Raw genomic sequence first — 27196 nt, 5'->3', positions numbered from 1 at the left:
ATACATAAAATTCTAAAAAAAGATAAAACAACGCACGCATTTATTATCTTACAGTTCCGGACCTCGGGAATCCAAAATGGCCCCACAGGGCTGCGATCCTTGAGGACGCTCTAGGACCAATCTCTTTCCTTGCCTTTTCCAGCTTCTAGAGGCCGCCTGTGTTCTTTGGCTCATGGCCCTTCCTCCGCCATTAAAGCCAGCAATGTACCATCTTCTCTTCTGCCTCCCCCTTGTAAGGACCCTTGCGATTGCCTCAGACCCACCCAGATAAGCTTCTCGGCTCAAGACCCATCATTTCATCACATCCGTAAAGTCCCTTTTACAGGTTCTGAGGATCACGGCGCAGACGTCTTTGGGGGGCCTGATTCTGGGCACCCCAACCATCATAGAGAGAACCTTTCTGTAAATCACAAATGGGCTAAGCCCCCTGAAGGGCAAGGATCCATCATATTCTGTCTTGTATCCACCACAGCCTTGAATGTGGGGCTATGTTACCAGAATATTTGTTTCTTGGTTTCTGCCCTTCGCTTTTCATTGTGAGTGACGTGCCTTTCTCTATACACTTTCTCCTAGATATGTCAAAGGAGCCTTTCAATATTTGGGGAACTTGGCATTCAACATTAAAAAGTGGTTCCAAAGACCCAGGAATGACAGGTGACATATTATCTTTTAAAGCCCGTTTATTGCATTTACTTTTAAAATTAATTATCTTTGATTTTTGCCTTACTCTCGTATTACCTACTTGTCAAGCATTATTTGGAAAATGCTGAAAATAGGGGGGAAGACAGATCAAGCTGTACTTAGCCTTTCCGCCAAAACACGTCAGTCTTTCACTGTATTTCATTTCACTTCCTCTGCAAGAGTTTTCAAACACAGCTACCAGCATTCTGTCCATGCAACTTGATATTATCTGTTTAACTTCCATTTCCCACTTACTTGTCATTTTTATTGTTAAGGGCCACGTAGTATTCCAGAGGACGTAGTCATATTTTACAACCCATTTTTGGGGGTCATTGTTGTAGTAAGTTACGCTGTCAGGAACCTTTTCATGTACTTTTTGTTTTGTATTTTCAATGATCAATAGAGTCACAGAATTTTGGAAAGCACGTTATACATCCGGAATAGGACAGGGGAAATTACGGAGCTTTCCAAGCGGTCCTGTCAGCATTGTACATCATTGGGTTTGCATTTTTGCCAACCTGAAAACCAGACTGGGGGCGCCTGGATGGCTCAGTCGGTTAAGCATCTGCCTTCGGCTCGGGTCATGGTCCCAGGGTCCTGGGAACGAGTCCCGCATCGGGCTCTCCCTGCTCAGCAGGGATCCTGCTTCTCTCTCTCCCTCTGCCCCTCCCCCTGCTCGGGCTCTCTCTCTCAAATAAATAAATAAAATCTTATAAAAGATAAAGCAAATTTGTATTTATCATTTTCATTTGCATTTCCTTCTCACCATTATTTTCCAGTTTTTCTCTTAATCAGCTGAACCTCCCCAAGCTGGTGTTTTGTATTTTTTAATTTTTAATTTTTATTTTTTAAAAGATTTTATTTATTTATATTTAGAGAGAGGGGGAGAGAGAGCAAGCAGTGGGGAGGGGCAGAGGGAAGGGGGGAGAGAGAGAGAATCCCAAGCAGACTCCAGGCCGAGCTCAGAACCTGATGCCGGGCTCGATCTCACAGCCCTGGGATCGTGACCCAAGCCGAAATCAGGGATCGGCAGCTTAACTGACGGAGCCACCCAGGCGCCCCCTCCCATATTCCATTTTTAAAGCTCGGTGCCTCTTTAATCTAGTGGCCTCTAAGCCAGCCGAGTTTAGTACCAATCCATTATCTAACCACATCGCGTTGTACCCTATGAAGTGATTTACTGCCTTTTCCCCCCAAGGAGAAACCCTTCCAAGATGTTCTGCTCCATTTCCTTCTGCTATTTCAACTCTGACCAGTCCCTGTGCAAATGCTCATGCCTCTTGCCCGAAATGATCTTTCTTTCCCTGCCTGCTTTTGAATAAGCGAGAGGACTAGGCCAGTCTTGCCCACAATGGTGGTCACGATGTCCACACAGCAGCTGCTGTCTTCATTGCCTTCTGGCCCGAGACGGGGCATTCAGCTTCGAGTCATTCATTCCAACACCTTTTACTGACACGGTGGGAACATCAGAGCATGGTCCTCGGTTTCTCCTCGGGACCGCGAATCGCACCGAACGAGAAGAGAACACTTTCTTTCCCTTCCAGGTTCAGAAGCCATGTGGAAGGGGCCTTTCCCCAAACAAATCAGTGACAAGGACCATGGGCTCTCGTGTGACCTCTGCAGCTGGAGCCGATCCCCGAATTGTGCCCGTGACCAGTGTTCCTTACTTCCTTTCCTTTAGCCAGTAGCAGGAGTGCCCCGTGCTGCCTCGATTTTTGAAGTCGGCCGTGGGAAGGAAAGTAGCAGGACACATCCCAACAGGGATTCTACAAACTAATTCCGTTTCTTGCCCTTCTCTCCGGCTTCCAGGTTCCTATGGAGACATTTTTGAAAGCAGCTCCCTACGACCGGGGCCCTGCTCCCTTTCGCAAGGGAACCTGTCCCCGAATTGGCCCCGGTGGCAGGGGAGCCCCACAGAACTGGAAAGTGGCCCACAGGTCATTCGGAGGACTCAGACCACGGCCACCATCGTGGAGTGCAGGGCCTGCCCTCCCGTGTCCCGTGTCTGCAGCACGCCCCACATCCAGGGCAGTGGCAGAAGGTCTGAGCAGGCCACAGCGAAGTCAGAGCAGTATTTGACTCTGAACAGCGCCGAAGACCTCACGGAGAGTGAGTTCGATGTGGCCTGGCGGCAGGGCAGGCGAGCCAAGCCTTTGCACCAGAGAACTCGGGAAAGCGAGAAGCATGATAAGAGGCCTCCCCCTCCTTATCCTGGTCCAGGGAAGCAAGCTGGGGCATCATCCCACCAGCCAGCAGAGCCGCTGCTGTGGAGGCCTCAGAGGCCAGAAGAAGGTTCCAGAACAGCTTTGGAAGAGGGAGGCCAAACAGCCGAGCGAGAGCGAGAGCAGCAGGCCGCTGAGCAAACACTGAGCAGCGCCTACTCCACCTCCGCCAGTGATGAGAACAGTGAGACTTTGGGGGACGCCACGTGGCTCGAGTGGCAGAGGGAGCGGTGGCAGATCTGGGAGCTCTTATCCCCCGACAACCCCGATGCCCTCCCGGAGACGCTGGTATGAGCCCCCCCAAGCTCATGCCCCCATGGCCCAGACAACCTCCTTTCACTCCGCAGGGGAAAAAGTTGGTGTTGGACAGTTGGACGCGGACTGATTTTTCTTCTTTAACACTTAAAAAAACAAAGAACACGAGAGAAACCCGGTTCACTTAAAGATATAGAGCACTCGTACCCTTGCCATTTATAATAAATTTCCACTGCATAGCCAGCCTTAGGAGAAAACGAAAACAAAAATAGATGGTGATACCCAACCTAAAAACTACTCCCATTGGCTTTGTAGAAGATAAATCCCTCGCTTTGGTATAGCTTAATTGTATTTATGTAACGTAGTTTTAAGTGTTGTATATTCTGTAACAGATTATGTATGATAATCATATATGATATATTCACAGAAATGGAACAATTTAAAAAAATCACTTCACTTATACTCAGTAAGGAGATTCTATAGAATGTTCTAGAATATGCACAAGCAGGTTTCTGTGCTTTTGCCATAGCTTTTTAGCTGGGGACAGCCCTTCCTTCAACGCCGAGGAGAAACACTAACAAAACAGATTATGCCAAGCCATATTTTTATATAGTAGTGAGATACAAAAGAAAACGTAGTCAGTGAATGCTTTTTCGTATTGAATGTGTCTTAAGGAAGATATTAAATTTGATACATTATGGAATATATTTTTAGAATCTGTTTAGAAAGGATTCAGTTACTCAAACAAGAGAAAGGCCGTGCCTAACAAAGAAAGAATAATTAAGAAGTTGTCCTTCCCATTTCAGATCAAATTCAATTTTATATAGACCCTATATAATATATATTTATAATGTATACTTTTTATGTATTTTTCAAAAGTACAAACTGGAATCCCAACTCTAAAGCGTTTAAACACCCAAACAGAGTATTCAAATCACAGGTCAAAGTTTTTCCTTTGCCCCCTAATCAGTATTAACCCAATTATAAGCAAAGCTTTGTAAAGTAAGTCGTGTTTGGACAAAATCCCCAGCTTTGTAGTTACATCGTGCCAAAGGCTGAGGACATGTTTTCTTCGGTAATTTTGTGTGTATCGTAAATACTCCTACGTACTTCAGTAGTTTCAAGTTTTTCAACCGCAAAACCATTTTTGACCAGCAGGTGGCGATTCGCTTCAGTATTTTGTGAGTTGTTTTTTTTTTTTCACTTCGTGAGGGAATGTGTCGTCTAGAAAAAGAATTTTTTATGAAACATGCTACTCTTAGTTTTCATGTCGGCAGTGACATTTTCCGTGGTGTTTCGTAAAGTTCTATCTTGTGCCATGATGAATAAAAAGTTAAACAAAGGCTTTGCTCTGTGGCATTCAGTCTGATGAATGAACGCGCCACTCCCGGTCCGGACGTCCGCTTCGCTCGCCCCGAGTCCGGCGCCATAAATAGCGTCGATGCCAGGCGTGCACAGCTCAAGAGCTAGTGAAGGCTGTCCGATGGTCTGGGGACACTGACACACTTAGGACGTCGTACTAATTCCGTGTTACAAGTGAAGGCTGAGGGTCTCTCAGTTGAAACTCGGTTGTTGGTGAGGAAGGGTTTGGTGCAACGCAGTCCCTGTACGTTACATCTGCCCTAAAAGCCTTGGATGCTTCTAGACGTGGTGTCTGCCGTTTCGTACTGGGCAAAGGATCGGGCTGTCTTCAGGCTCCTCCGCTGGGACCCGGGAAGGATTTGCCCACAGGTGTCCGGGTCTTCCTGGCTGCCCACACGCAGCCGGAAGTTGTACCCAAGACTCCGGGCAAACCGCTACCTGACTCTGACTCGCCAGTTGCTCTTCTGGGCCACCACCCCCCCCATTCGCGCTCACCGTGTGTCCTCTGGGCTTTGAGTCCGATCAGGAGCCGCCAGTTCTTTCCCTCCGTTCTGGACTGAACCGCCCCGTGTCTGGGGCCCTCTGTCCACCCAGCTCCTGCTCTAAGCGTTCTATTTTATCAAACTCTGAGGTTGATGTCTGTGACACAAAGGTCCATCCATCTGTTCACAGTCAGGTCTAGAATAGCCGGTCCAAAAAACAGGGCTTGGACGTGTTTTAAATAATTAAACTGTGTGTGGGTGGGTGGGTGGGTGTGTGTCTGTGATGAACGATATTCACAGCATCACTTTACCTTTCTCTGTGTGGCTTAAGCCCAGTGGCCATATCTTTTAGCTGAATGAGTGAAAGCTAGGTATTTAGATGCCCTTATCACACTGAAAAATAAGCTGTTTTAAAACACATACACGGGGGGGGGGGGGCGCGCCTGGGAGGCTCAGTGGGTTAAAGCCTCTGCCTTCGGCTCAGGTCACGGTCTCAGGGTCCTGGGATCGAGTCCCGCATCGGTCTCTCTGCTCAGCAGGGAGCCTCCTTCCTCCTCTCTCTCTGCCTACTTGTGTTCTCTGTCTGTCAAATAAATAAAATCTAAAAAAAAAAAAAAGGCACTAAAGAAGAAAAAGGCAAAAAAATAAAGACAAAACACATACACGGGGCACCACGGTGGCTCAGTTGTTAAGCGTCTGCCTTCAGCTCAGGTCAGAGGCCTGCTTCTCCCTCTCCCACTCCCTCTGCTTGTGTTCCCTCTCTCGCTGTGTGTCTCTCTGTGAGATAAATAAAATCTTAAAATAAAAAAAAGTAAACACATACACAAGACTCACAGACCTGAGAGGAAATGGAAGAAATTTATGACACCTGGTCAATGATACAGTAGCTGACAAGAAGAAAAATGAAATCCAAGCTTTTTCAAGTTGGACAAAACCATTTGAGAGATTGTTCAAGCCCGCGGTTCCTGTGAGCAGAGAGCAACTCCGAGCAAGACGAGAGCTCGCGCTGGGCCAGTGCAGTTGGCGCAAACGAAGGAGGCTTCTAAATTTAAAGCCCAGCTTGCGGCTTTCCTCGGGTGCATTTTACCACCCCTGGGCTCGGCAGAGAGGCAGAGGAGGGGCAGGGGGAGTCACTGTCAGGAGCCGCGGGGACAAAGTCCAGGCCCCTGGCGCGCCGGCTGATAAGCTGGCGGTGGCCGGTGGGCGAACTCCACAGAGCAGAGAGGAAGGAAGGGCAGCGACAGGAGAAGGGGCTCACGGAGATGAAGACAGGACCACAGCTCGACCGGACCGAATTTTAAAACAGGACTAAATCAGCAGCAAATGTTCAAGAAAAGCAAACAAAAAATCCAAAAAAAAAAAAAAGCAAAGGAAAATTCTAGTAAGGGTTGAGAATCTTCAGCTCACAACAGACAGCGTGGTGCAGAGGGGAGGCTGCTGCGAGGATTGGCTGGGGTGGGCACCCCTGGCCCACTGAGGCCCCCAGTGCATCTAACTGCAACCGAGGGCCTCCTGCCCCCCCCCCCCCCAACCCCGGGAGATGGCCGAAGGTCAGAAGATTCCCAAAATACAGTCAGGCGACATCTGTTCAGCCTAGAATGACCCGGTCGCCCCAGTTCGCCTGCAGCATCCCAGGTTTGGTAATCAAAACTCCATGTCCGGGGGCACAGGCCATGCTAGGAGCCGGCAGGCAGGGGGAAAGTGGGTCGGGGGTGTGGAGCCCTCTACCTTGGCACCTTTCAGGCAGAGTCACCAGATCAGATAGAGGACACCCAGTCCAAAAGCCAGATAAATAAATGACCGTGTTTTAGTGTATGTCCCGTGCCATATCTGAGATGTAATTCTATTTTGTTGTTATGTTATGTTAGTCACCATACAGTACATCATTAGTTTTTGATGTCGTGTTCCATGATTCATTGTTTGCTTATAACACCCAGTGCTCCATGCAGTCCGTGTCCTCCTTAATACCCACCACCGGGGGTGCCTGGGTGGCTCAGTGGGTTAAAGCCTCTGCCTTCGGCTCAAGTCATGATCCCAGAGTCCAGGGATCGAGCCCCGCATCGGGCTCTCTGCTCAGTGGGGAGCCTGCTTCCTCCTCTCTCTCTGCCTGCCTCTCTGCCTAGTTGTGATTTCTCTCTGTCAAATAAATAAAATATTTTTTAAAAATTTAAAAAAATATACCCACCACCGGGCTCACCCATCCCCCCACCCCCCTCCCCTCTGAAACCTTCAGTTGGATTTCCAGAGTCCACAGTCTCTCATGGCTCATCTCCCCCTCTTATTTCTCCCCCTTCATTTTCCCCTTCCTTCTCCTAATGTCCTCCATGCTGTTCCTTATGTGCCACAAGTAAGTGAAACCATATGATAATTGACTTTCTCTGCTTGACTTATTTCACTCAGCATAATCTCCTCCAGTCCCATCCATGTTGATGCAAAAGTTGGGTATTTGTCCTTTCTGATGGCTGAGTAACACTCCATTGTATATATGGACCACATCTTCCTTATCCATTCATCCGTTGAAGGGCATCTCGGTTCTTTCCACAGTTTGGCGACCGTAGCCATTGCTGCAATAAACATTGGGGTACAGATGGCCCTTCTTTTCACTACATCTGTACCTTTGGGGTAAATACCCAGTAGTGCAATTGCTGGGTCATAGGGAAGCTCTATTTTCAACTTTTTGAGGAGCCTCCACACTGTTTTCCAAAGTAGCTGCCCCAGCTTGCATTCCCACCAACAGCATTCCTCCCCTTTCTCCACATCCTCTCCAACATTTGTTGTTTCCTGCCTTGCTAATTTTGGCCATTCTGACTGGTGTGAGGTGGGATCTCAATGTGGTTTTGATTTGAATCTCCCTGATGGCTAGTGATGATGAACATTTTTCATGTGTCTGTTAGTCCTTTATATGTCTTCATTAGAGAAGTTTCTGTTCATGTCTTCTGCCCATTTTTTGATTTGGTTATTTGGTTTTGGGGTGTAATTCTATTTAAAAAAAAGATTTCTTGCCTCAGATACGGCACAGGACATGCTTACCATCGAAAGTATTTAAAAGTCATTCACTGGTTAGCGAGTGTCTGTTGGCTAAGTCTGATGTCCCCAGTCTCCAGCCTTGATAGCCCACTCGGTCCCCAGTGGCACGATATCTTCACTGAGTGTCGCACAGAGCCCCATCAGTCCTGAAGGACCAGCTGCACGCCTCGACTTCCATTCCTTGCTGCCTCCAGCCACCTGCCCCCCCCCCGGGCATCGTACCCCAGCCTCCCTGGGGTCCCAGCCTTGCCGCCTCTCTCGCATGTGTCTCCCGTGTGTCTGCTCTCATCCTCTTAGCCTCCGGTTCGTGGGTTCCCTTCTGTCTCCTTCCTTCCCGCTCCTGCACACCAGAGCCCCTTACACACACCTCGTCCCAGGCACGTCCCTGAGGCCAAGCCACTGAGGCCCTCCTCCCCCTCTGGCCCACAAGACGAAATCCACACTCCTCGGGGTGACATCAGAACTCCACAATCCAGCCTCCACTCCTGTCATCTCTCCCCAACACCGCCCCCCTACTCTGGCCTATCCGGGCAACACCCCTTTCCCACACGTGGGAGGCACTTTCGTACTTCTGTTCCGAGGGCCTCGAGGTCTCCTCCCTGCTTTTCCTAGTCACGCAAAAGCTATCTTCCTTGTCAAGTTAGCTTGATTCTTCTCCTCCCATAAACGTGCGGGTTCGTAACTTACTCAGACACTTGGCTCATGTGGCCGTGGTAAGGAGCGTTGCTGGGCGTTATCGGGAAGGCTGCGAGTCTTATCTCGAGGTCATTCCCACTCTGTCCTTGAAGGCGGGGACTGTGTGGTCGGGACTGGGCAGAGAGCCAGCGTATGGCTGGCATTTGATAAATGCTGGTGAACGGATGCATATGAACACAATCGGGCGGTTTCCCGTGTAATGGAGAAAAAAATACACAAGCCCGTGGACCTCCCGCCAGAGCTTTGCGTATAAAACCCACTGCTCCGTGCAATGCAGAGCTCGAGGTATGTTTGCCAAATAAAAAGGCTTTTGAGGAAATGGGGACACAGTCTGGGGAGAAGCTGAAGGAAGCGCGGAGACCCTGGTCCCCTGACCAGGCAGGCCCCACAAGCACGCGTCGCCCAGCTCTGTGGTATCCGGGACAGAGAGGGCAGGTGGCTTGGATGTGGCACCTTTCCACTCTTAAGAGGAAACATCTACTGGTAAACATGGTAAGTCAATGCGTATTTGCATGCTTCCTGGTCGGTGCTCACTTCAGACTGAAGGAACAAGGACCTTTCCAAGTGTGGGCTTCAGGGTCAAAGAGGGCAGGAGTTTGAGTCCTGGCTTTGTCATTCATGAGCTTCGTGACACCCCTCCCCCGCCCCCGCCCAGGCCCGTCCACCTCACTGACTGTCCATTTGCTTGGGTAGTCAGGGCGTAACAACACCTCGCCTTCGGGATGGTTCTGAGGGTTCCGGCAGAAACCAGCTGGACCAGTGCTGACGGAAGAGTCGACAACCAGCAGCGCATCGGGGTTCCGCGTGCGGTCACTTTCGAAGAGACAAATTGGGACCGTCCGCTGCCCAAGGCCCGTCCTGTTAACTCACACTAACAGCGTCTGCTCAGACCCAGGTGTTTTACTCAGACACTCATTTAACTCCCACAAGCAACAGACAGGAGCCCCAACCGTCCTCTCTTGCCAGAGGACGGAGAGGACTCGGAGTGACAATCAGATGGGTTGTCCCGGCTCGCACAACTGAAGCAGGATTTGGTGCAAGCCATCCAGGTGGGCCAGCCCGCCATCTGGGTAATTCAGAGTGACGTGCCCAGAGCCCTGGGTCTCTTTCAGGAAGAAGAGGGGCTCACCGGGCTCACCCGGAACCCTGGGGGGAGGAGCTCCTGCCTCTGGGATGACAACTGAGTCAAAAGGAGGACAGAACTTCCCGGGTCCCCCAGGGGTGCTGGGAGGAGGCTGTTAATTGTTTCGCTACAAATAAGGTGCCCGCATTTGCTCAGAGACTGTAGAGGAGGGGAAAATTCTCCAAAGTCTTTCGTCCTGCCCTTTAAAGTGTCTAAGCCAGGGCCTGTGAATTAAACCAGCAAAAGACAGCTTGACAGGAGAAAAGGGTTTGTTTCATATGCATAATAGGAGCCAGCAAAAGAGTTGCTGGTTCCTTAAACGGTTCAAGTTAAAGGTTTGGATATCTAACCTCGGAGACAAAAGGGAGCTGGGAGAAACGGCTTCTTTTTATATATATATCTATTTGGTTGATATGCATTTTATTTATTTTCTTAAATTTAAGATTAATTAACATATAATGTATTATTAGTTTCAGGGTACAGGTCTATGATTGGTCAGTCTTATATAATACCCGGTGCTCATTACAACACCTACCCTCCCCAGTGTCCACCCCCACCCCCGGACCCCAACCCCCACCTCCCTCCGGCAACGCGCACTTTGTTTCCTATGATTAAGGGTCTCTAATGGTTTGTCTCCCTCTCTAGCTTCGTCTTGGGAGAAACAGCTTCCATGAGAAAAACAAATGGGTTTTTAGGAGAGCAGAGGGGAGAAAAGGAAGTTTGTGATAGTGTTTGTACAGGTGGGAGTGATTTCCCCATCTCCTTCAGGACCATAGAACTCCCCCAGAGAAGGGATTTGTGGTGGCTTCATTTCCCGAGAAGTTGCTGCTCTTAGTCAGATACGGGAAACTCTGAGAAGGTCTTTATCAATAACAGTTGAATCTCAAATGTGTTCAGCTTAAAGTCATCTTGATGCCAGCTCTGGGGTTCTGAGTGGGTCTCCGCAGGGTAAAATGAATTAGAGAAGGAATTAGAAACATGCTTCTTCCTTCAGGAAAGAAAGGGGGCAAGTCAGTGTTCAGGGGCCTTGTCAGTTACTTTGCTTGGTCCAAGATCAAGGATCTGGGTCCAGAATCTGTTTGGGAAAGTCAGTCGCAAGAGGAACACGAGGGCGGATGAGCCACCTGGCTCTCGTCCTTCCTCCTGCGTTGCCGGACTCTTTGCATCTGGTCGTCTTGCCCCTCCCCACCAAGAGATTTCCATCAGCTGCTTAGCCGGCTGGGGAAGGCTGGGTACCACCGTGGCCGTGAGCACGTCCAAGTTTGGCAGCAGGGCGAATACTTTCGAGAGACCGAGCCAGTGCTGGCTCTCAAGGTCACTGCTGAGCCAAGTGTGCAAACAAAGGCAGTGGGGCACTTCAGTGGTGACAGAGCTGGGAAGCCAGAGGGACGAGCCCGACCAGCCCTGGGTGAGGTTTTTCATAGCCATCCCGCAAACGGCCATGTTTTGCGTGGAATTGTGTCTGCCGAAAAATGTTGAAATCACAGTACTTGTGGATGTGATCTTATTTGGAAAAAGCTTCTTTGCAAATGATCGACTTCAGATGAGGTCATTAGGGTTGGCGCTAATCCCATGTGGCTCGTGTTCTAATAAAAAGGGGAAATTGGGATGTAGACCCAGACACACATTCATGTGAGGACTGGAGTTCTGCTACCCCAAGCCAAGGAACTACCAGAAGCTAGGAGGGAGACCTGGCACAGAGTTCCCCCAGCACCTTCAGCGGCCTGGCTCTGTGTACATTCTGATCTTAGAGCTACCAGAACTGCAAGAGATTCACTTTCTATTGTTTATACCACTTCGCTGGTGGTGCTTCATTGTGTCCTAGTGAACTGATGCTGTGACCCGGTTCAAGGATGCGCGCAGGTTCAAGGATGCGCAAGGAAGCGCCGCTCACATCACAGCACCACCCCCCACCTTCCCGCGGCGGTGTCTCCTGGGAGCTCTGTTAGGAAAGCAAGTCCTCCTTGACCTGCTCAATCAGGGACCCTGGGGGTGCCCCCCACCATCTGTGTTTTAACAAGCCTTCCAGGGCATTCTGCTCTACACAAAAATTTGAGAAGCATCGAGCTAGGGGAACCACAAAAGGGAGAGAAGTGGAGGGGGGCAGGACAGGTGGCCAGATCCAAGATGGGGCTCTAATGCGACACTTTGCCCGACCGGTACTGGATCATATATATATGTTTTAGAGTCAGCTGAAACAGGAAATCATAAAATGATTACCTGCTACATTTTAATCGAAAACACGTAAACATACATCATTTGTTCATTGGCCACATTCGCGGCGGCCTCTCCGTGCGTGGGGCAGGGGGTGGAGGGGCGGACCTCATCCATCTACCCGTCCCCTTCCAGTTTCTCCAGCGCAACTCGAATAGAATGTGCGAGGCCACGAACAGAGCATGTTCTGGAGTTTTACAAATGTTTTCCCGGCCCTTTCCAGGTTCAGGGAAATATTTTTTGTGATTCTCCTTCAAACCCTTCTTAGCCACTTATCGGCATGTATAGACTTGGTTTCTGCATTTACATAGCCTTGCCTTGTCTTTCGCTTCGTTTAAAATGATGTTAGTGGCTCTTGGAAAGCTGACATTCGATTACTAGCGCGGGCCTCGGCTGGCTGTAGGGATCAGCCAGCACACATTCTTCTTTCTTAAAAATAGCTTCAGGGAGCTGGAATTACATACCGTGCGGGTCGCCCATTTGCAGTTGCCGGTGGAGTCACCGAGGGGTCCAAGCAGCAATTTCAGAACATTTCGTCGCCCCTGAGAGAAAGCCCTGCACCCATTGGCAGTCGCTCCCCATTACCCCCTCACCCCGGCAGCAGCCGCTGCTAACCTACGTTCTGCCTCTATAGCTTTGCTTATTCTGGGCATCTCTATAAATGGAATCATATGGCGTGTGGCCCTCGGTCTTTGGCTTCCTTCGCTTAGCATGATGTTTTCAAGGTTCCTCCAGGTTGTAGTGGGCCTTGGTGCGTCATTCCTTTCTATGGGTGGGTAGGACCCTAGTCTAGTCTAGTGCTAGGCGGGTAGGACTCTAGACTAGTCTAGTGCTAGGCGGGTAGGCCTCTAGTCTAGTACGGCTAGACTACCACTTACCTATTGGTTCGTGGGCTGATGAACATTTGGGTTATTTCTAAGCCAGCATATTTGACAGAAGGAAAGCGGTGGGTGGCTAGGAATTAGCCCAAGTGTAGGCCAAGCGCGTCTACTCATGTTCTTTCTGTGAAAACTAGTTCGAAGCGGGCTTTCGAACCACATTATTTTACCTTCGCTTGTGCCCCGCGTTCAGCCCCAAACATGGCACAACCCAGCCTGTCTGAATGTGAGAGAAGCAGGCGGCATGCGCCCTAGAAGTCTGGTGTGGAAGGAACATGGAGGATAATCTGAGGAAGGTGAGTTTTCCAGATCTAAAGCGACTGTCCGCATGACCCACCCGGCAAACGCCGAGAACGAGCACACAACGAAGATTGTCTTCCGCCGTCACGCTAGCCACCTGCTCCAGATTGGAAACCCTGGCATCAGAAAGGGGCCCAAATGAAGGAAAAATGCCATAATGAAATGACGATTAAGTGTGGGATTTAAAAATCCACAGTGAGATAATCCTCCGGTGGGTGTCGCGGTTTATTCTAAATGATTCATCCGATAAAGCTAAGCACGAGACTTTTTCCTGGGAACAGACAAGGGAAGGGGGTGGCAGGACACAGACCTGATGCTGAATTGGCCCGGGGAGCCAACTGTCCATGGCAGTAAGGAGGAACCTTACTGTCCATGGTTGCGGGAGACGCCCTCCTGCCCCACATCACACGTAGCGGCCATCACCAAGCATTGTGAAGCTCGGGCAGCAGGTAGGAGCCGGCTGAGGATGCTGGAAGGAATCCACCCTCTCGGGACCAAGCTCAAATCAGGCATGAAGGGAACAGCACGAGAGAGCTGGAATCGACCAGGCGCACACCCAACCTTGCACTTGTGGTGAGGAGGCCCAGCAAGGGCTCCGAACTTGCACCCCCTGGACTACCGCAAGCCGTCTTTAAGTTGGAATTCCAGAACTTACCACCATTTCATTTACAGAGTATCCCTAGAAAGACTGGGTACCTCTCTGGTCAGGGCTGCCCCTTTCACATTTCATATCCCTGGGACGTGGCAGAGGGCTCAGCTCCCTAGACACAGGGACCTGCCAGGAACGGTCCAGTTTAATACACGAGCCCAGTTCCAACCCCATCTTGTCCACCGATACCTGGCCTCATGACAGGAGTTTGTTCTGATTCTGAATGGGGCTAACGCCACAGACAGAAGACTTAGCCTAAAACCCCCGACATCTGAAATGAATTCGAAGTTCTAAATGAGAATTCCTGTCAGAGCAGGGAAGTACTGACCCCCAGACACGAGCAAGCATGATCCGGCCCCCCAGGAGCTCTGAAACCCGGTGGGCTGTCTTCCCCGGGAGTGCCGGAAGGTGGAGCGACTGCTGACCTTGTCCTCGGCTTTGCTCAACAGTTTCCCACGGGTGTGGTTCTTCTCAAGAACTAACTAGTCCAGCTCTTTGAAACTGTGGTGACCCGCCCGTGGCTCAATTTCCAGCTTCCAGTTACACCACTTTCCCATTATGATGCCTCATCCTGTACTTATCCAGCAGCACTGAGCCCCCCCCCCAATATGCCAACAGAAATTCCTTTTCTCAGCCGTCTGAACTGTGGTTAGGAGAGACTGGCCGCCAGAACGGAGACTACAGCCTGACTTCTGCAAAGATCATCTCTGCGGAAACAACTGCGACACGCAAAGTGACTCTTAAAGTCCAAACCTGTGAACTATCAGCTTTATTTTAAAATATACAAATATTTTGACATGTAGAAGAGTTTCAAGTTGTTGGATTTTGAAACCAGCACACAAAACTGACACAACAAAGAAATCGGTACCAACCAAATCACTCCAGACTGCCGGATCCTTCTACTAACCTAACGCTAGACTCCAAGGAAATTGAAGTATTACTGACACTTAAGAAAAACCCCAACAGTCGTCGGGAACATGCTGCTGTAAGGAGAATAACCAGTTTAGGAATCACTGGTAGAGAGAATTTCAACGGCAAACTTAGAGCTCTTTTAAAAAAGAAAATCTGCACCGAGAGAGCGAGTTGATGCAAACACTCTGTATCTGGGAAAAATACTTCTTCTTCTGAATCCTAACATTCAACAAAACAGAATCCCATTTTCGAGAGGGACCATCTTGGTGCTGTGATGCGCACCAAGCCTTCAAGGCTCTGGTGAGGCCGGCGGGGGCAGTGGGAGGGCTTCGGGCAGGAGGAGAAACGGGGCTCAGGCTGGGGGAAACGGATCAGGGGCCGCAGGCAACGAGACGCGCTTGCTGGGAGCTGCGGTTCGTAGCAGGATAGTGGGAATTACAGTCCTTAAAAAGTGAAGACATGGATCTCAATGCACGTGCATCCTCAAACCAGGGGGGAGTTGAACTATTCTAGAATAAAGTCCAGCCTGAGAAATTCTCACCGCTGAGAACTTGGAGCCAAGATGGGCCTCCGTCTGTGGAGTCCGTTGTCGGCGGGTAGCTCTGCGTTTTCTTAAGGGTGTGCTACTCCGCCAGGGACAGCAAGACGCTGGTGACTTTTCCCAAAGCAGAATCACTTATCTGTGATGCAGTGTTGGTTCGAACACTGGCCGGCTATGAGCTCCTCCGCAGAACACGGGCGTGCAGGTGTGCGTCTCACATATCCCAGAGAGACGGGCAGGGAAACGCAGCTCTCTTCACATGACAAACATTTTCAGACGTTGTTCACTTTTCTAGATTAAATACACAGGCAATACCGCGGCCGAAGGAAAAACCAAGGGACTGCTTCCCACTTAGGCCAAGTGGGAGGGACCCCGCAACGACCCACTAGAAACTGGGCAAAGGAAAAACCAAAAAGCGCAGCGTGGGGCGGCCTCGCTCGCTTGCCGTCCCCCTTACATCATGAGAGCGATTCAGTTTGGGGAAATAGTTTAATGTATTGCTCGGAAAGAAAAGAGTTTCTATTTCCCCATCTGTGGCGAAGCAGTGGCTAGGACGTCCAGCGCCACCACGCGACCTTCATCCTGTCCCACACGGCCGACAGCGAGTCCAAGGCGGGCCGCACATCCAGGACGGTGAACTGGTAGTCCTGATTGACCTCCCCGCCGTCGTAGTAGTCGATGACGTACCGCACTTCCGTCCCGCAGCGGTTGATGATCCAGTCGTGCCTGTCGAAAGGCAACTCGTACCTGAAATGAAACACGTTTGCGAGCGTGAGACGCCTGCTCCCGGGCGCCGGACCTCCAGCCGGCAGGTGAGGCTTGGGGGAAGACGGGGCCGCGGAACCTTGCAGACCCCAGGTCAGGCAACCTCTCATCTGTCTGCAAAGACAAAGCGGTCAGCCGGGAAGAGCCCCAGGCTGGGGAGGTCGCGGAGACGCTGCAGAGCTCCAAGTGCGAGCTAAGAACCGGCCTAGGCGGGAAGGAATGCGGGGCCACTAAGTGCCCGGACGCAGAGAGACCACGGGAGGAGGGAGAGGGCAGTTCCGAGAACACAGAACGCAACTCAACTCAGGGCTACGACAATCAGACAGGAATGACGCACGACACCCGGAGAAGCCCGCCCACCGACGGGCAAACTTGAGGGAGAGGAAGGACTCTCCGGCTGAGTGCCGGTAACGTTCTGGAAGGCGGCCCCGCAGTCCTGAGACTGCTTGGCTTGGGTGCCATGAGTGGAGGATGGACCGGGAACATTTCTGCAGCGCCACTCACCCCATCCAGTACCGAATTCTCGCCCTCGGTGAATATTCTTTCGCTTTACCTCCGAACCGGATCAATGATGGACCACAAGGACACTCCCTAGAAAGTCCCAAACAAATAAAGCCTATTAAAATACTTCCCCTCTGTCGAGAAATGCGGCACTGCCGTCTCTTAACAACACACAGTTTTGTGCATGCATTCTACGTTAATTTCACATTGACAGAGTGAGGGAACTTTCAGGACAGCTCAAAGAAATATCCCTATCGGGTACAAATGCTGCTCTCTGCTTCTGGATCGAGTGCATTCCACCCTCCCCGGCATTCCGAGCAGCTGCGGTCTTCCCAGGAGGCAGAAGTGCGCTTCCCGTCCGCTGGGGGGATAGAGGCATATTCTCAGGGGGAAAAAAAAAAGAAATGTGAAGTACTGGGCATTACACTTGACTTTCACACCCTGCAGCTGGATTTTTTAAAATAAATAAAAAAATCTTCTACTTTTCTTTCATTTGAAACCAATGAACAAGGCTTCATGAAGAAAAATGCTGCAAGAATCCCTAAGAACAAATGAAATTCGTGCTGCACCGGCTCTTTAAGTAAGTAAACCCGAGCTAGGGGGCCGATCTTGTTAGCTGCCCTCACTGTTAGGAGAAGACTTCAGCCTTGCCCGGCCTAAGGACGTGGGCGGGAGAGAACAGGCCCGAGGGTGGCCGAGCCCTGCGTGAGGCCCATGGGAGTCACTTTGCTTCCTGCTTCGTCAACGACTCACTAGCGTCCCTTCTCAAGAGCGTCCCTGGAGGCTGCAGCAGGTGTCTTTAAAAGGCCGATCTAATCGTGAGGGACCCTGGAAAACGACTAGAACGGGGGCTGAAACTGTCAAAGTGGCATGTCCTTGTCTGTCTTCTCTGCTCTGTCCCGCTACAAGGGGTTGGCAAGGGCTGTCGCTCGGGCACACATTCCCACCCTGGCGGCTCACATCACTAGCGAGCTGGAGGGAGGACAGATATGAGTTCTGCTGCTCTCGGGTTACCAAGAAGGGAATCCTGCTTGCTACGGCATTCCCTCCTCATAGGGACCCCTCTTGGGCTTTGGTGCCTGGCCACCGACACCCAGCAAGTGCTAATGAAACTCAGAGTCCAAGTGTTAAAAAAACAACAGGACATCTACACCAAATCGTTCCATGGACTTTAGCCAAGAAGTTAACCACATTTTATCATGAATTTATTTTTACTTTATTTTTTTAAAGATTTTATTTACTTGACAGAGAAAGACACAGCAAAAGAGGGAGCACAAGCAGGGGGAGGGAGAGGGAAAAACAGGCTTCTTGCCGAGCAGGGAGCCTGATGTGGGGCTCGAACCCAAGACCCTGGGATCATGACCTGAGCTGAACGCAGATGCTTAACCCACTGACTAACTGAGGTGCCCCTATTTTTATTTTTTAAAGATTTTATTTATTTGACAGACAGAGATCACAAGCAGGCAGAGAGGCAGGCAGAGAGAGAGGGGGAGGCAGGACCCCCGCCGAGCAGAGAGCCCGATGTGGGGCTCGATCCCAGGACCATGACCCGAGCTGAAGGCAGAGGCCCCAACCCACTGAGCCACCCAGGTGCTCCCCCCTATTTTTATTTTTAAAGATTTTATTTATTTACTTAAGAGAACAAGTATAACCAGAGGGAGGAGCCGAGGGGGAGGGAGCAGACTCCCTACTGAGCAGGGAGCCTGATGTGGGGCTCGATCCTGGGACTCCATGATCAAGACCGAGCTGAAGGCAGAGGTTTAACCAACGGAGCCAGCCAGGCGCCTCCTATCAGGAAGTTAAAATGTAATCCGCCTGTGATAATACAATCTGGCTATTTGTGCTGACATTCCCCACCCCTTCTCAAAGTGGCTTCCTCAAACCAGGAGCATCTATGTTGTTCTGGAAGTGTCAAGTCTGGGCCTCAGCCCAGATCTACTGAATCAGAAACCCTGGGGTGGGGCCCGGCACTCAGTGTTTCAGTGAACCCGCAGGCGAAGCCGAGGCAGCTCAAGTGCGAGGACCACCGCTGGAACAGACTGACGGTCCATCGCTGCCGACACACTCGACTGCATTCACCGAGTCCCTCCGAGAAGGAGGCCCACGGGCTAAGACTACCCTTGATGTTTAGTCCTACTGGGGAGTCAATACGGCTAAGGGAACAGAACTGGTTTTCTCCTCAGCCCTGGGGCGGAGAGCACTGTGCCATCTCCCATCCCACGTGCGGCGCCTTCATGCACCGCAGCATTCCTCCCACTGAGAGGTGCCGTCCACCGTCCCTCCCCTTGAACCTGGGCAGGCTTGTGGGACAACTGAAGCCAGGTCATCAAGAGAGATGCAGCTTCCCTGGAGCTTTCTGGAATTCTAGCTCTGGCAACCCAGCCACCATGGTGTGAGGAAGCCGAAGCAGCCACAGTGAGAGGCTGGGGGACGGCGTCGTGGCTGACAGCCGGCACCCATCAGCAGACGAGTGAATGGTCCAGCCTTGAGAGAATTCCAGCCCTCCGCTGCCAAGCTGTCCCTGATCAGAACCTGGATGAGGCCCCAGCCGCTGGAAGCAGAGACAAGCCATCCCTGCTCTGTACCTTCTGCTCTTGGGACCCACCGAACCCAGGAGCACAATGAAATGCTTGCCTCTCACACGGCTGCGTGGGAGCGGTCTACCCCACCACAGTCACTGAAGCAGGCCTGCTGCTGAAAACGCTGTATTAGAGGGACGCCGGGGGGCTCCGTCAGTTAAGCCTCTGCCTTCGGCTTGGGTCATGATCAGGATCCTGGGATCGAGTCCCACATCGGGCTCCCTGCTCAGCGGGGAGCCTGCTTCTCTCTCTGCCTCTGCCTGCCACTCTGCCTGCTTGTGCTGACAAATAAATAAAATCTTTTAAAACAAATAAACAAATAAATAAATAAAATGTTGTATTAGAGTAGCACGTTGTTTGAATAAGAGGTTTAAACTCTAGAAAGCAGAGATGACGTAAGAAAGATGCTGGAAGGATGGGTTTTAAAGATCTCAAACACACTTACGCAGCATGAAGGGCTTCCCACTTCAAAATCTCCTTCCAAGCTTGCTCGTTATTCTGATTGTGAATCCTGATGATGTTATACATATCTTTCTGACTAATATCATCATCCTTCCACTTCCACCTAGGAAAGAACGTCTGGTAAAACTTAGTAAAACCTCACTGAGAATGCCATAAAATCCACCCACATGTTCATTTCACCGAGTGACCAAAAACCACTCACACACGTATCAAGGAGCCATAAGGTGGTACTTTTTCAGTCAGTACCACTGATTAGTGATTCCTCAACTTTTTCTAAGTATTTTATGTAACTGTACTTTTAAAAACAACTACTGGCTATGATGGGTTAATCTTCTGTGTCAACTTGACTGGGCCGTAGGGGGGGTAGGTATTTAGTCAAACGTTATTCTGGGTGTGTGCGGGTGTTGTGGACGAGAGAAACACTGACACGCGTCAAACAGAGGCTCTCCGTCGCGTGGGCGGCCTCATCTGATCAGCTGAAGCTCTGAACAAAACAGGAATGAACCTCCCGCACGAGGGAACTCTGCCTTCCAACCAGGACCCTGGTTGCTCCTGTCCTTGGACGGGAATGAAAACATCTGTTCCTCCTCCAGGCTGCTGACTGCAGACTGTGGGACTTCTCAGCCTCCATAATTACGTGAGTCAATTCCTTAAAATAAATCTCTTTCTATGTATAAGGACACACACATCCTTAGTTCTGTTTCTCTGGAGAATCCCAGCTGATACACTGGCCTTGAATTTAAATTCTTTTAAGTCTGAAAAATCAGTTGAATATTATATACTGATGGGCGTTTGGGGATGAAAACCTCTTTAACATTTCATTCTTAGATGAATTTGATGAGCAAATCTATACCCTCGGTAAGATGCTCACTCACCCTTTCCGTAACATGGCATTCCAGAACATCTGTTCGGAAGGATACACCCAGTTTTTCTCCGAACCTGCTCTCGGAATGGACGACTCCTCTCTCACAGTAGACAGTGCAAACGGCTGATCGGGGGCTGGCATCTGATTGGGCGGTGGCATCTAAAGAAATTAAGTGGATTTTTTAAAATGTCGGAAACGGGACATAAAGTAGAAACAAACAATACTAACCAACGGCTTTCTGGAAAGCAGTGCATCACACAGAGGGTACAGGTCCCGATTAAGCCAGTTCACGGCAAAAGTTCGGCTCTCCCAGATAACCTGGGCACTTTGAAGAGCCAGAGTTCCAAAGTTTCTCCTCCTTGTTGAAGTTCTCCCAGATGGCAAATTCACACTGTGCTTAAGTTTTCTGTCTCTTTCTCCCCAAGGATTAAAGAAGTAAAAACCAATACCGTGACTGCAGACGTTTCTGTAAACCTTTCTATGATGAGCTTTTCACAAATGACTGTTCAGTCTTCTGAGGGATAGCCTCATAAAGTACAGGTGCTTTCTTTTTAGATATTCTTTACTTTAAGGATCTGGCCGATGCTTTCAGTCTCTGGGCTGAATACAAGACAGACGAGCAGCGGCACCACAGCGGCGGACTGGAAGGGGGGCAAGAACTCTTCCTCCCAGACATCAGGGGCAGCAACACTGCGGTGCGAACACCTTCCCTGGACCAGGGTTCTCACCCCAGGCCCCGATGCCATCTGGGGCTGGAACGGTGATGGCGGTGTGTTTGGAGCACTGTAGGATTTTCAGCAACCTCCCTGGGTCTCTACCGTATAGTATCCCTCCTCCCAGGCTGTGACGACCCATGTCCTCCCAGGGGCAAAATCATCCTTGGCTGAGAACCCCAGGCCTCGAACTTCTGTGTCTCCGGGTTGAAGATCTAGCAGATGCCCATTTACTATTAAGTCACGCGACGGCCCCAGCTCGAACGGTGGCAGCGGGAGAACTGGGTACGCCAGGCGCCACAGCGAGCACGTCACCTGCATCGTCAGCACAGGGGGCTGCAGGACGGGTCCGAGGCAGCTGGGATTCCCCGGGGGCCCGCCGCTTCCCCGCTGAGCGATGTGGGGCGAACGGCACCCTCGCTCATTCTCAGTGGCTTCAGCTCTAAACACGGGGACACGAACACCCCAGGCTGCCGACGGGCATGAGGATTACCGGAGAGAGTGTGCGGTGCTCAGCGCAAGGGCTACAGATGTCTCCAGAAGCAATGCTGCCTAGTGTTAATTAATATTCTTGCTGCAGGTAACAATCCCAGGAGTAAGGCTCGGTCTGTGGGATTCCAAAAGGCCCACGTTCTGACCCACTAGGCTGTGAGAGATTATCTAGAATAGTAGTCCTACGGCGGCACTTCTGGCAATGTCTGGAGACACATTAGGTGGTCGGGACTGAGAAAAGAGGGGGTCACGGCATTTGGGGGTGACGACCATGGTCGCAGCTGATGTCCTGCAGAGTACAGGACAGCGCCCCGCCTCACGGAACTGCCCAGCCTCAAATCGCAACAGTGCTAAAGGCGGGGAGACCCTGATCTCGGCCGCCTTCTTCCTCAACAGAGCAGTTTCCTTAGAGCTTGGCAGGGTCATTACTGACTACTGCGGCTGAATGTTTGTGTCCCTCCAAATTTACTGAAACTGCCAACACCTTCCAATAGGACTTCTCGGCCTTTGGAACTTTGAGAATGGCATGTCTGTTGTTCACAAACCACCCAGCTGATGGTACTGCTGTGTGTGTGTGTGCGTGTACGTATGTATAGAACATGTATGTTGTCACACACACACACACAATCCCACCGCCCTTCTCTTCCAGACTAAATATATCTGGTTCCTTCAGATGTTAGCCAAGATTTCTAAATACTTTAGATAACCCTGGCCTTTTTTTTTTTTAAAAAGATTCTATTTATTTATTTGACAGAAAGAGACAGTGAGAGAGGGAACACAAGCAGGGGGAGTGAGAGAGGGAGAAGTACGCTTCCGGTTGAGCAGGGAGCCTGATGCAGGGCTTGATCCCAGGACCCTGGGATCATGAACTGAGCCGAAGGCAGATGCTTAACGACTGAGCCACCCAGATGCCCCAACTCTGGCCTTCAAAGCCCCCTGTTCTGGCCTTCCAGAGTACAGATCTGAACGTTGTCTGTCTCTCCATTCAAATGCGATTTCAAACAGGAAACCTCCATTCTCTACACTCTCACAAAATGTGTTGAGGCCGTGCTTGTCTCGTCTCTGCTTTCTCAGTGGCATTCCACTGGTGGCCGCCACTTGACGCTGTGCCACAGCAGTGACTCTCACACAGGATGGCACCTGGCTGTGCCAGAAAACAGAGCCCTAACCAGGCATCGTGCCTGTGAGGTTTCCCAGGACCAGAAATACCTTTACCCAGTGTAGCAGAACCCCTAAACGACATTCCCTCGCCTTCTACTATCCCTAAAGGAAAATCCCTTTGCTGTGGCTTCTTCCCAGTCAACCCATTCCGGCACTTCGTGATCAGTGTTTCCTTTACGAGGCACTCTCTGAAACTACAATCAGTGGTGCGTTCAGGAGTTTCAATGTGGACGGAATATCAGACTTCTTTATTTTAAAAGGAAAGAAGAATGAATCCTAGCCGTCAGCAGTCTGTCTTGGGAGGCCATAAAAACATCTCTGCAGAAAAAGTTCCAGAGAGGGGCTGAGTGTGAATTACCAGATTAGAAGGATCTAGGTTCTCCTTATTCTTAGCCACAGCGCCTGTAACAGGACATTCCACATACTCGTACGCACGATCCTGGTGGGCAGGCACGGCGTTCATTTTGTTCTCACAAGCTGGGTTAGATGGCTCTGCGCTCACTGGACAGCCTGAGATAAATCAAGTCAAAAACAGTGTCACCACAAAGGCAGGACATCTAGCTCTCTCAATCCCGGCCCGAAAGAGCTGGCTTTCTGACCAGTGATCACCATCAAAGGCAAAGCCAGCTTTCTACTGTTCCAGGCTGCCAAGGGCTAAACCAGTTAACACCCTAATATCCTACAGCCCAGAGGAAGGTTCTATATAAATTTACTTTCCCCTTGAAAGAGAAACGGGTACCCATTCCCATTCCCTTATCCTGTCATGCCTATAGCAAAACTAAACCAAAAACAAACAAACAAAAACACCTCAACATTTGCAAGAGAAATGTAGTGTTTGTTGCACGGTTTTAGCGATGGGCGAGAAGGTACCCGCGTGGGTCCCCGGCAGCGAGCTATCCCGAACAGACTAAGCGGAGGCCCAGCCATGCTTTACTGGGTCTCCCTGACTTTCAGTTCAGAGTCCAGACAAGGCCCAGCCTGAGCAGGACACAGGACGCCGCGCTTACCAACACCCTCCCCCAGGGACTGGAGACGGGAGATGGAACTGAGCAGAGGAGCCTCCAAAAAGGCTCCCAGAGAGAAGTCTCAATGGCACCCTGCTTGTGCTTTGCTCCAGGACAGAAACAAGGCACAGAAAACTACCTCTTGATTCCGTTCTATTCCCCATCAGTGAATAGCAAGCATTTAGCAAGAAAAGGCACATATTAAAGAAAATGGTCCATAGTCCACGTGGGACCCAGCAGACACTTGAGAGGGAAGGCGTGAAGCTACAAGAGCCCAGCAGGAGGGGCAGCTGACACCCAAGAATCCAGGGTGCTCCTGGTAGCAAGCGTGGGGACTGAGAAACGGGTCTTCCGCTATCAAGAGGGGGAAGGCACCAGGAGAGCCATGACCCAGAAGACAGCTGCCCAAGTAAGGGATCCTTGCGTTAGGCAGCAGCAGTGACACCAAGAATGTGCTGGGTGCCCCTACACACCAAAGACAAATTTCTTTTCACTTCCATTCCTCTGTTCCTCCTTGCTGACCCTCATTCCCTAGGACCCTGTACGGCTGTCCACTTGAGGGGTGAAGGGAGACTTCTCCACCAGCTTTCCACTCCACCATTCAAAATGCCCATCTCTTCAGGGCCACTGATCCCAGCTGGGTGTGAAAAAATACTGTTACATTTCCCATATAACCAGGAGCCCCATTAGTCGCCTACAAATTTCCATATTGTTTACTTTTGCAAACAAATCTGACTGACAGCACTTCTGGATACATAGTAAATGAAATCAAACCACATTCAGGGCTCTATGATCCACCCAGGGACACTCAGGGCAGATACGCAACAGCTCTGTCCAACTCTGCCTCCATTCTTCCTGTACAGAGGGAACCCTGGAAGAGCACTGGGTCTGTCCTTGTCCAAGGTCACAGAGTTTTTGCTGGCTTTGCCACTTACAAACTGTGTGGTTTTTAAGTTTCGTGAATATAAAATAGAAAACCTAACCACACAGGAGTAGGAGGAGGAAAATGCATACTCCACCAGGCAAAGGACTTCTATGTTCTATGCACTGCTGTCTCTTGGTGCAGAAACAAAACCAGCCGGTGGTTGGCACAGAGTGGGCGGTGGGTAAATTCTTGCTGAATGACCAAGGGAATCAAAGACTACAATGCAAGAAAGTGTTTTTCAGGTCATACTTTTATATATAGCATCTAAAGCAAATGTGGACCAATGAGGAATAAAAGACAGCTTCTCCATTCTCGCCTCTGCAGTTAAGGAAACAGCAGCAAGGCCATAAGCGAAGACTTACTTTTACAAAGATGCATAATGCAATGGGTGTAAAGTTGCCTTAACAGATAAAGACAGATCTAGACCAAGGTTTCTCAACCTTGGCACTCCTGACATCTGGGGCCAGGAGATCTTTGTTGCACAGGTACACTGTGCACTACAGGATGTCTACCAGAAGTCCTGGTTTCTACTTGCTGGATGCACCAGCTCCTCTCAGTTTTGACCAACAAAAATGTTTCCAGACATTTTTGAATGCCCCCCCCCGGGGGGGGGATGGGCGTGGCCACCCAGGTTGAGAACCTCTGACTGCAAACTTTGAGGGGTAAGGGCTAATGTATGAAGCCACTACTCCACTCTCATGCACTGTCTTAATTGTCACAACAGCCCTGTGAAATATTATTATATCCTCACCTTTCGGATGACAGGTTGTGACTTAGAAAAGTAACTTGTTTATAGTCACATACCTTGAAAGTAGCACTATAAGGACAGAACTCACTTTGCCCCACTCGCATGCTGTGCTGCCTCTTCCTTAAAACCCTTCTGAGAATTCTTTTTTGTTTTTATTTGCTAGACAAAGGGTCAATTACCTTTCATTTTCCCTTCATGCATGGGACATCCGGGAGGCGGGGATGCTGTCTGATGATCGGAAGCATTTGAGGTCTGAACGGCAACAGCAGGGGTAGATGCAGACAAACCCATGGCTGGAACCAACGCGCTGAATCCAAATAATTCTAAACTCAATCGTGCCAAAGCAGAAAGGTTAATGCTGACGCCTGGGCTCCGACAATTCCCTCAGCCTTCTTAATCTGTCCAACCCTCCTTAATCTACCCAACGGTCCGTACTTCCTCGTCATTCTGATGTAGATCTACAGGGCAGGGTATCCACTTCGAGAGATAGCTTTAATGTATTATAACTCCTTTGGGAAATATCAGTGTGAAATCTAAACCACACCATTCTTTAGGGCCACGTTCCTAAAATGCGCGGATTTTGGGGGTGAGGTGATGGGGTCCCTCACCCCCATCACCCCCGTGACAACGTCACGGATAGAGAGCGTGGGTCAGGGGAACACGGAGCCCTAAACGTGGTGATCCAGAGGGGAGTCCAGACTAAACCCTCAGACTCAGGCTTAGAAAAGAATTGGGAACCAGGGCAGGGTACCGAGCGAAAACGAATTCGAGGAAGGAAGGAAAGGACCTCCGAGGGGTAAACGCGGCCAAAGTTGTCTTCACACGGTCCCTCCGCGTCCCACCTGTTCCAGTCCCGGGACCCCGAAACCCACCGGCCTCAGCCAGCCTCCTCCTCCGCACCTGACTCCTGTCCCGCACCGCTCCGAGGAGCCGGCCCCGCCTCTAACCGCCCAACCGTGGCCGCCTTCTCCTCTCTCGGTCACCGCTACCGTCGCGGTCACCGCTGGCGCCCTAGCTTCCTTTTCCGAAGGCGGGACTTCCGGGCGCACAGGAGGCGGGGCGCGGACTGAAAAGGAAGGGCTTCCGTCGAGCCCGAAGAAGCGGGCCCGCCCCTTCCCGCCCCGACCTATAAGCGCGAGTGCCGGTCCCTGGCCCCGCCCCTCCAAGCCGGCGCGGGCAGGGAGCGTTTGGGCTGAGCCCGAGGCTTCCATAGAACGAGGCTGCCCACTCTAGCTCTTTTAAGCCGTAGAAGGGTTGCTTTGGAGGTGTTAGTTTTAAAAGTCTTTATCTTTTAAGCTGTATTCCATCAGCTTTAATTATAGCAATGACTCAAGTACCATCAGTAGGTGGCCAGAACTGTGTCCGACTCTGGAGATCCCAAAATGAACAAATCAAGTTTCCGGCTCCCAAGGCCTTCTTAACTGGGTGTGCGGACTTGAAGGTCTGTATTTTCACTTACCTCTAACAGAAATCTAGTATTTTTTCCACCAGGAATGCAGGCAACAAATCCTAGTAGTGTTAGCAATATGCAGTACTAATAGAAATCACAGAGAAATTGTCACAAATGATGGTTGTTTCTGTCTCAAGATAATTTTACCTTGTTATTTAAAAGCGTTACTAAGAAGCATATGCCTTTCTG

The 27196-nt window shown here is 50.4% G+C and overlaps 2 protein-coding genes across 7 annotated transcripts in view; one reads left to right on the top strand and one right to left on the bottom strand.

The window, feature by feature from the left end:
• Positions 1 to 4483, top strand: part of ARHGAP6 (Rho GTPase activating protein 6) — a 502257-nt gene extending 497774 nt beyond the window's left edge. For 3 of the 4 annotated variants that reach the window (XM_045995547.1, XM_045995546.1, XM_045995549.1), the window contains 2 exons: positions 574 to 654; positions 2491 to 4483. In XM_045995547.1, the coding sequence (XP_045851503.1) occupies positions 574 to 654; positions 2491 to 3197 (788 nt within the window). In that variant the 3' untranslated portion in view covers positions 3198 to 4483. The remainder of the gene's footprint in view (positions 1 to 573; positions 655 to 2490) is intronic. The other variant, XM_045995548.1, reaches the window with a different exon arrangement.
• Positions 4484 to 14631: 10148 nt separating this feature from the next.
• Positions 14632 to 26572, bottom strand: LOC123935449 (holocytochrome c-type synthase). Of its 3 annotated transcripts, none has more exons than XM_045996266.1 (7): positions 26458 to 26572; positions 25737 to 25880; positions 23239 to 23390; positions 20525 to 20673; positions 19633 to 19752; positions 16612 to 16698; positions 14632 to 16089 (listed from the first exon to the last, which is right to left on the bottom strand). In XM_045996266.1, exons 2-7 carry the CDS (start codon positions 25846 to 25848, stop codon positions 15891 to 15893), a joined length of 819 nt encoding a protein of 272 aa, XP_045852222.1. In that variant the 5' UTR covers positions 25849 to 25880; positions 26458 to 26572; the 3' UTR covers positions 14632 to 15890. The 3 variants fall into 3 exon arrangements, with proteins under 3 accessions (XP_045852222.1, XP_045852221.1, XP_045852223.1); XM_045996265.1 differs by having other exon boundaries at positions 26430 to 26559; XM_045996267.1 differs by having other exon boundaries at positions 26400 to 26549.
• Positions 26573 to 27196: the final 624 nt, after the last annotated feature.

This window comes from Meles meles, chromosome X (assembly GCF_922984935.1).
Source record: "Meles meles chromosome X, mMelMel3.1 paternal haplotype, whole genome shotgun sequence".
Taxonomy (NCBI): domain Eukaryota; kingdom Metazoa; phylum Chordata; class Mammalia; order Carnivora; family Mustelidae; genus Meles; species Meles meles.
Note: the sequence above shows the minus strand (reverse complement) of the source record. Positions and strands in the feature narration are given on the sequence as shown.

Coding starts and splice junctions, on each gene's coding strand:
- LOC123935449 (XM_045996266.1), bottom strand. CDS start 25,848: ATGGGTTTGTCTGCATCTACCCCTGCTGTTGCCGTTCAGACCTCAAAT. Junction 19,753..20,524: donor AATGCCATGTTACGGAAAGG/GTGAGTGAGCAT, acceptor GTTCTTTCCTAG/GTGGAAGTGGAAGGATGATG. Junction 16,090..16,611: donor AGAATTCGGTACTGGATGGG/GTGAGTGGCGCT, acceptor GTTTCATTTCAG/GTACGAGTTGCCTTTCGACA.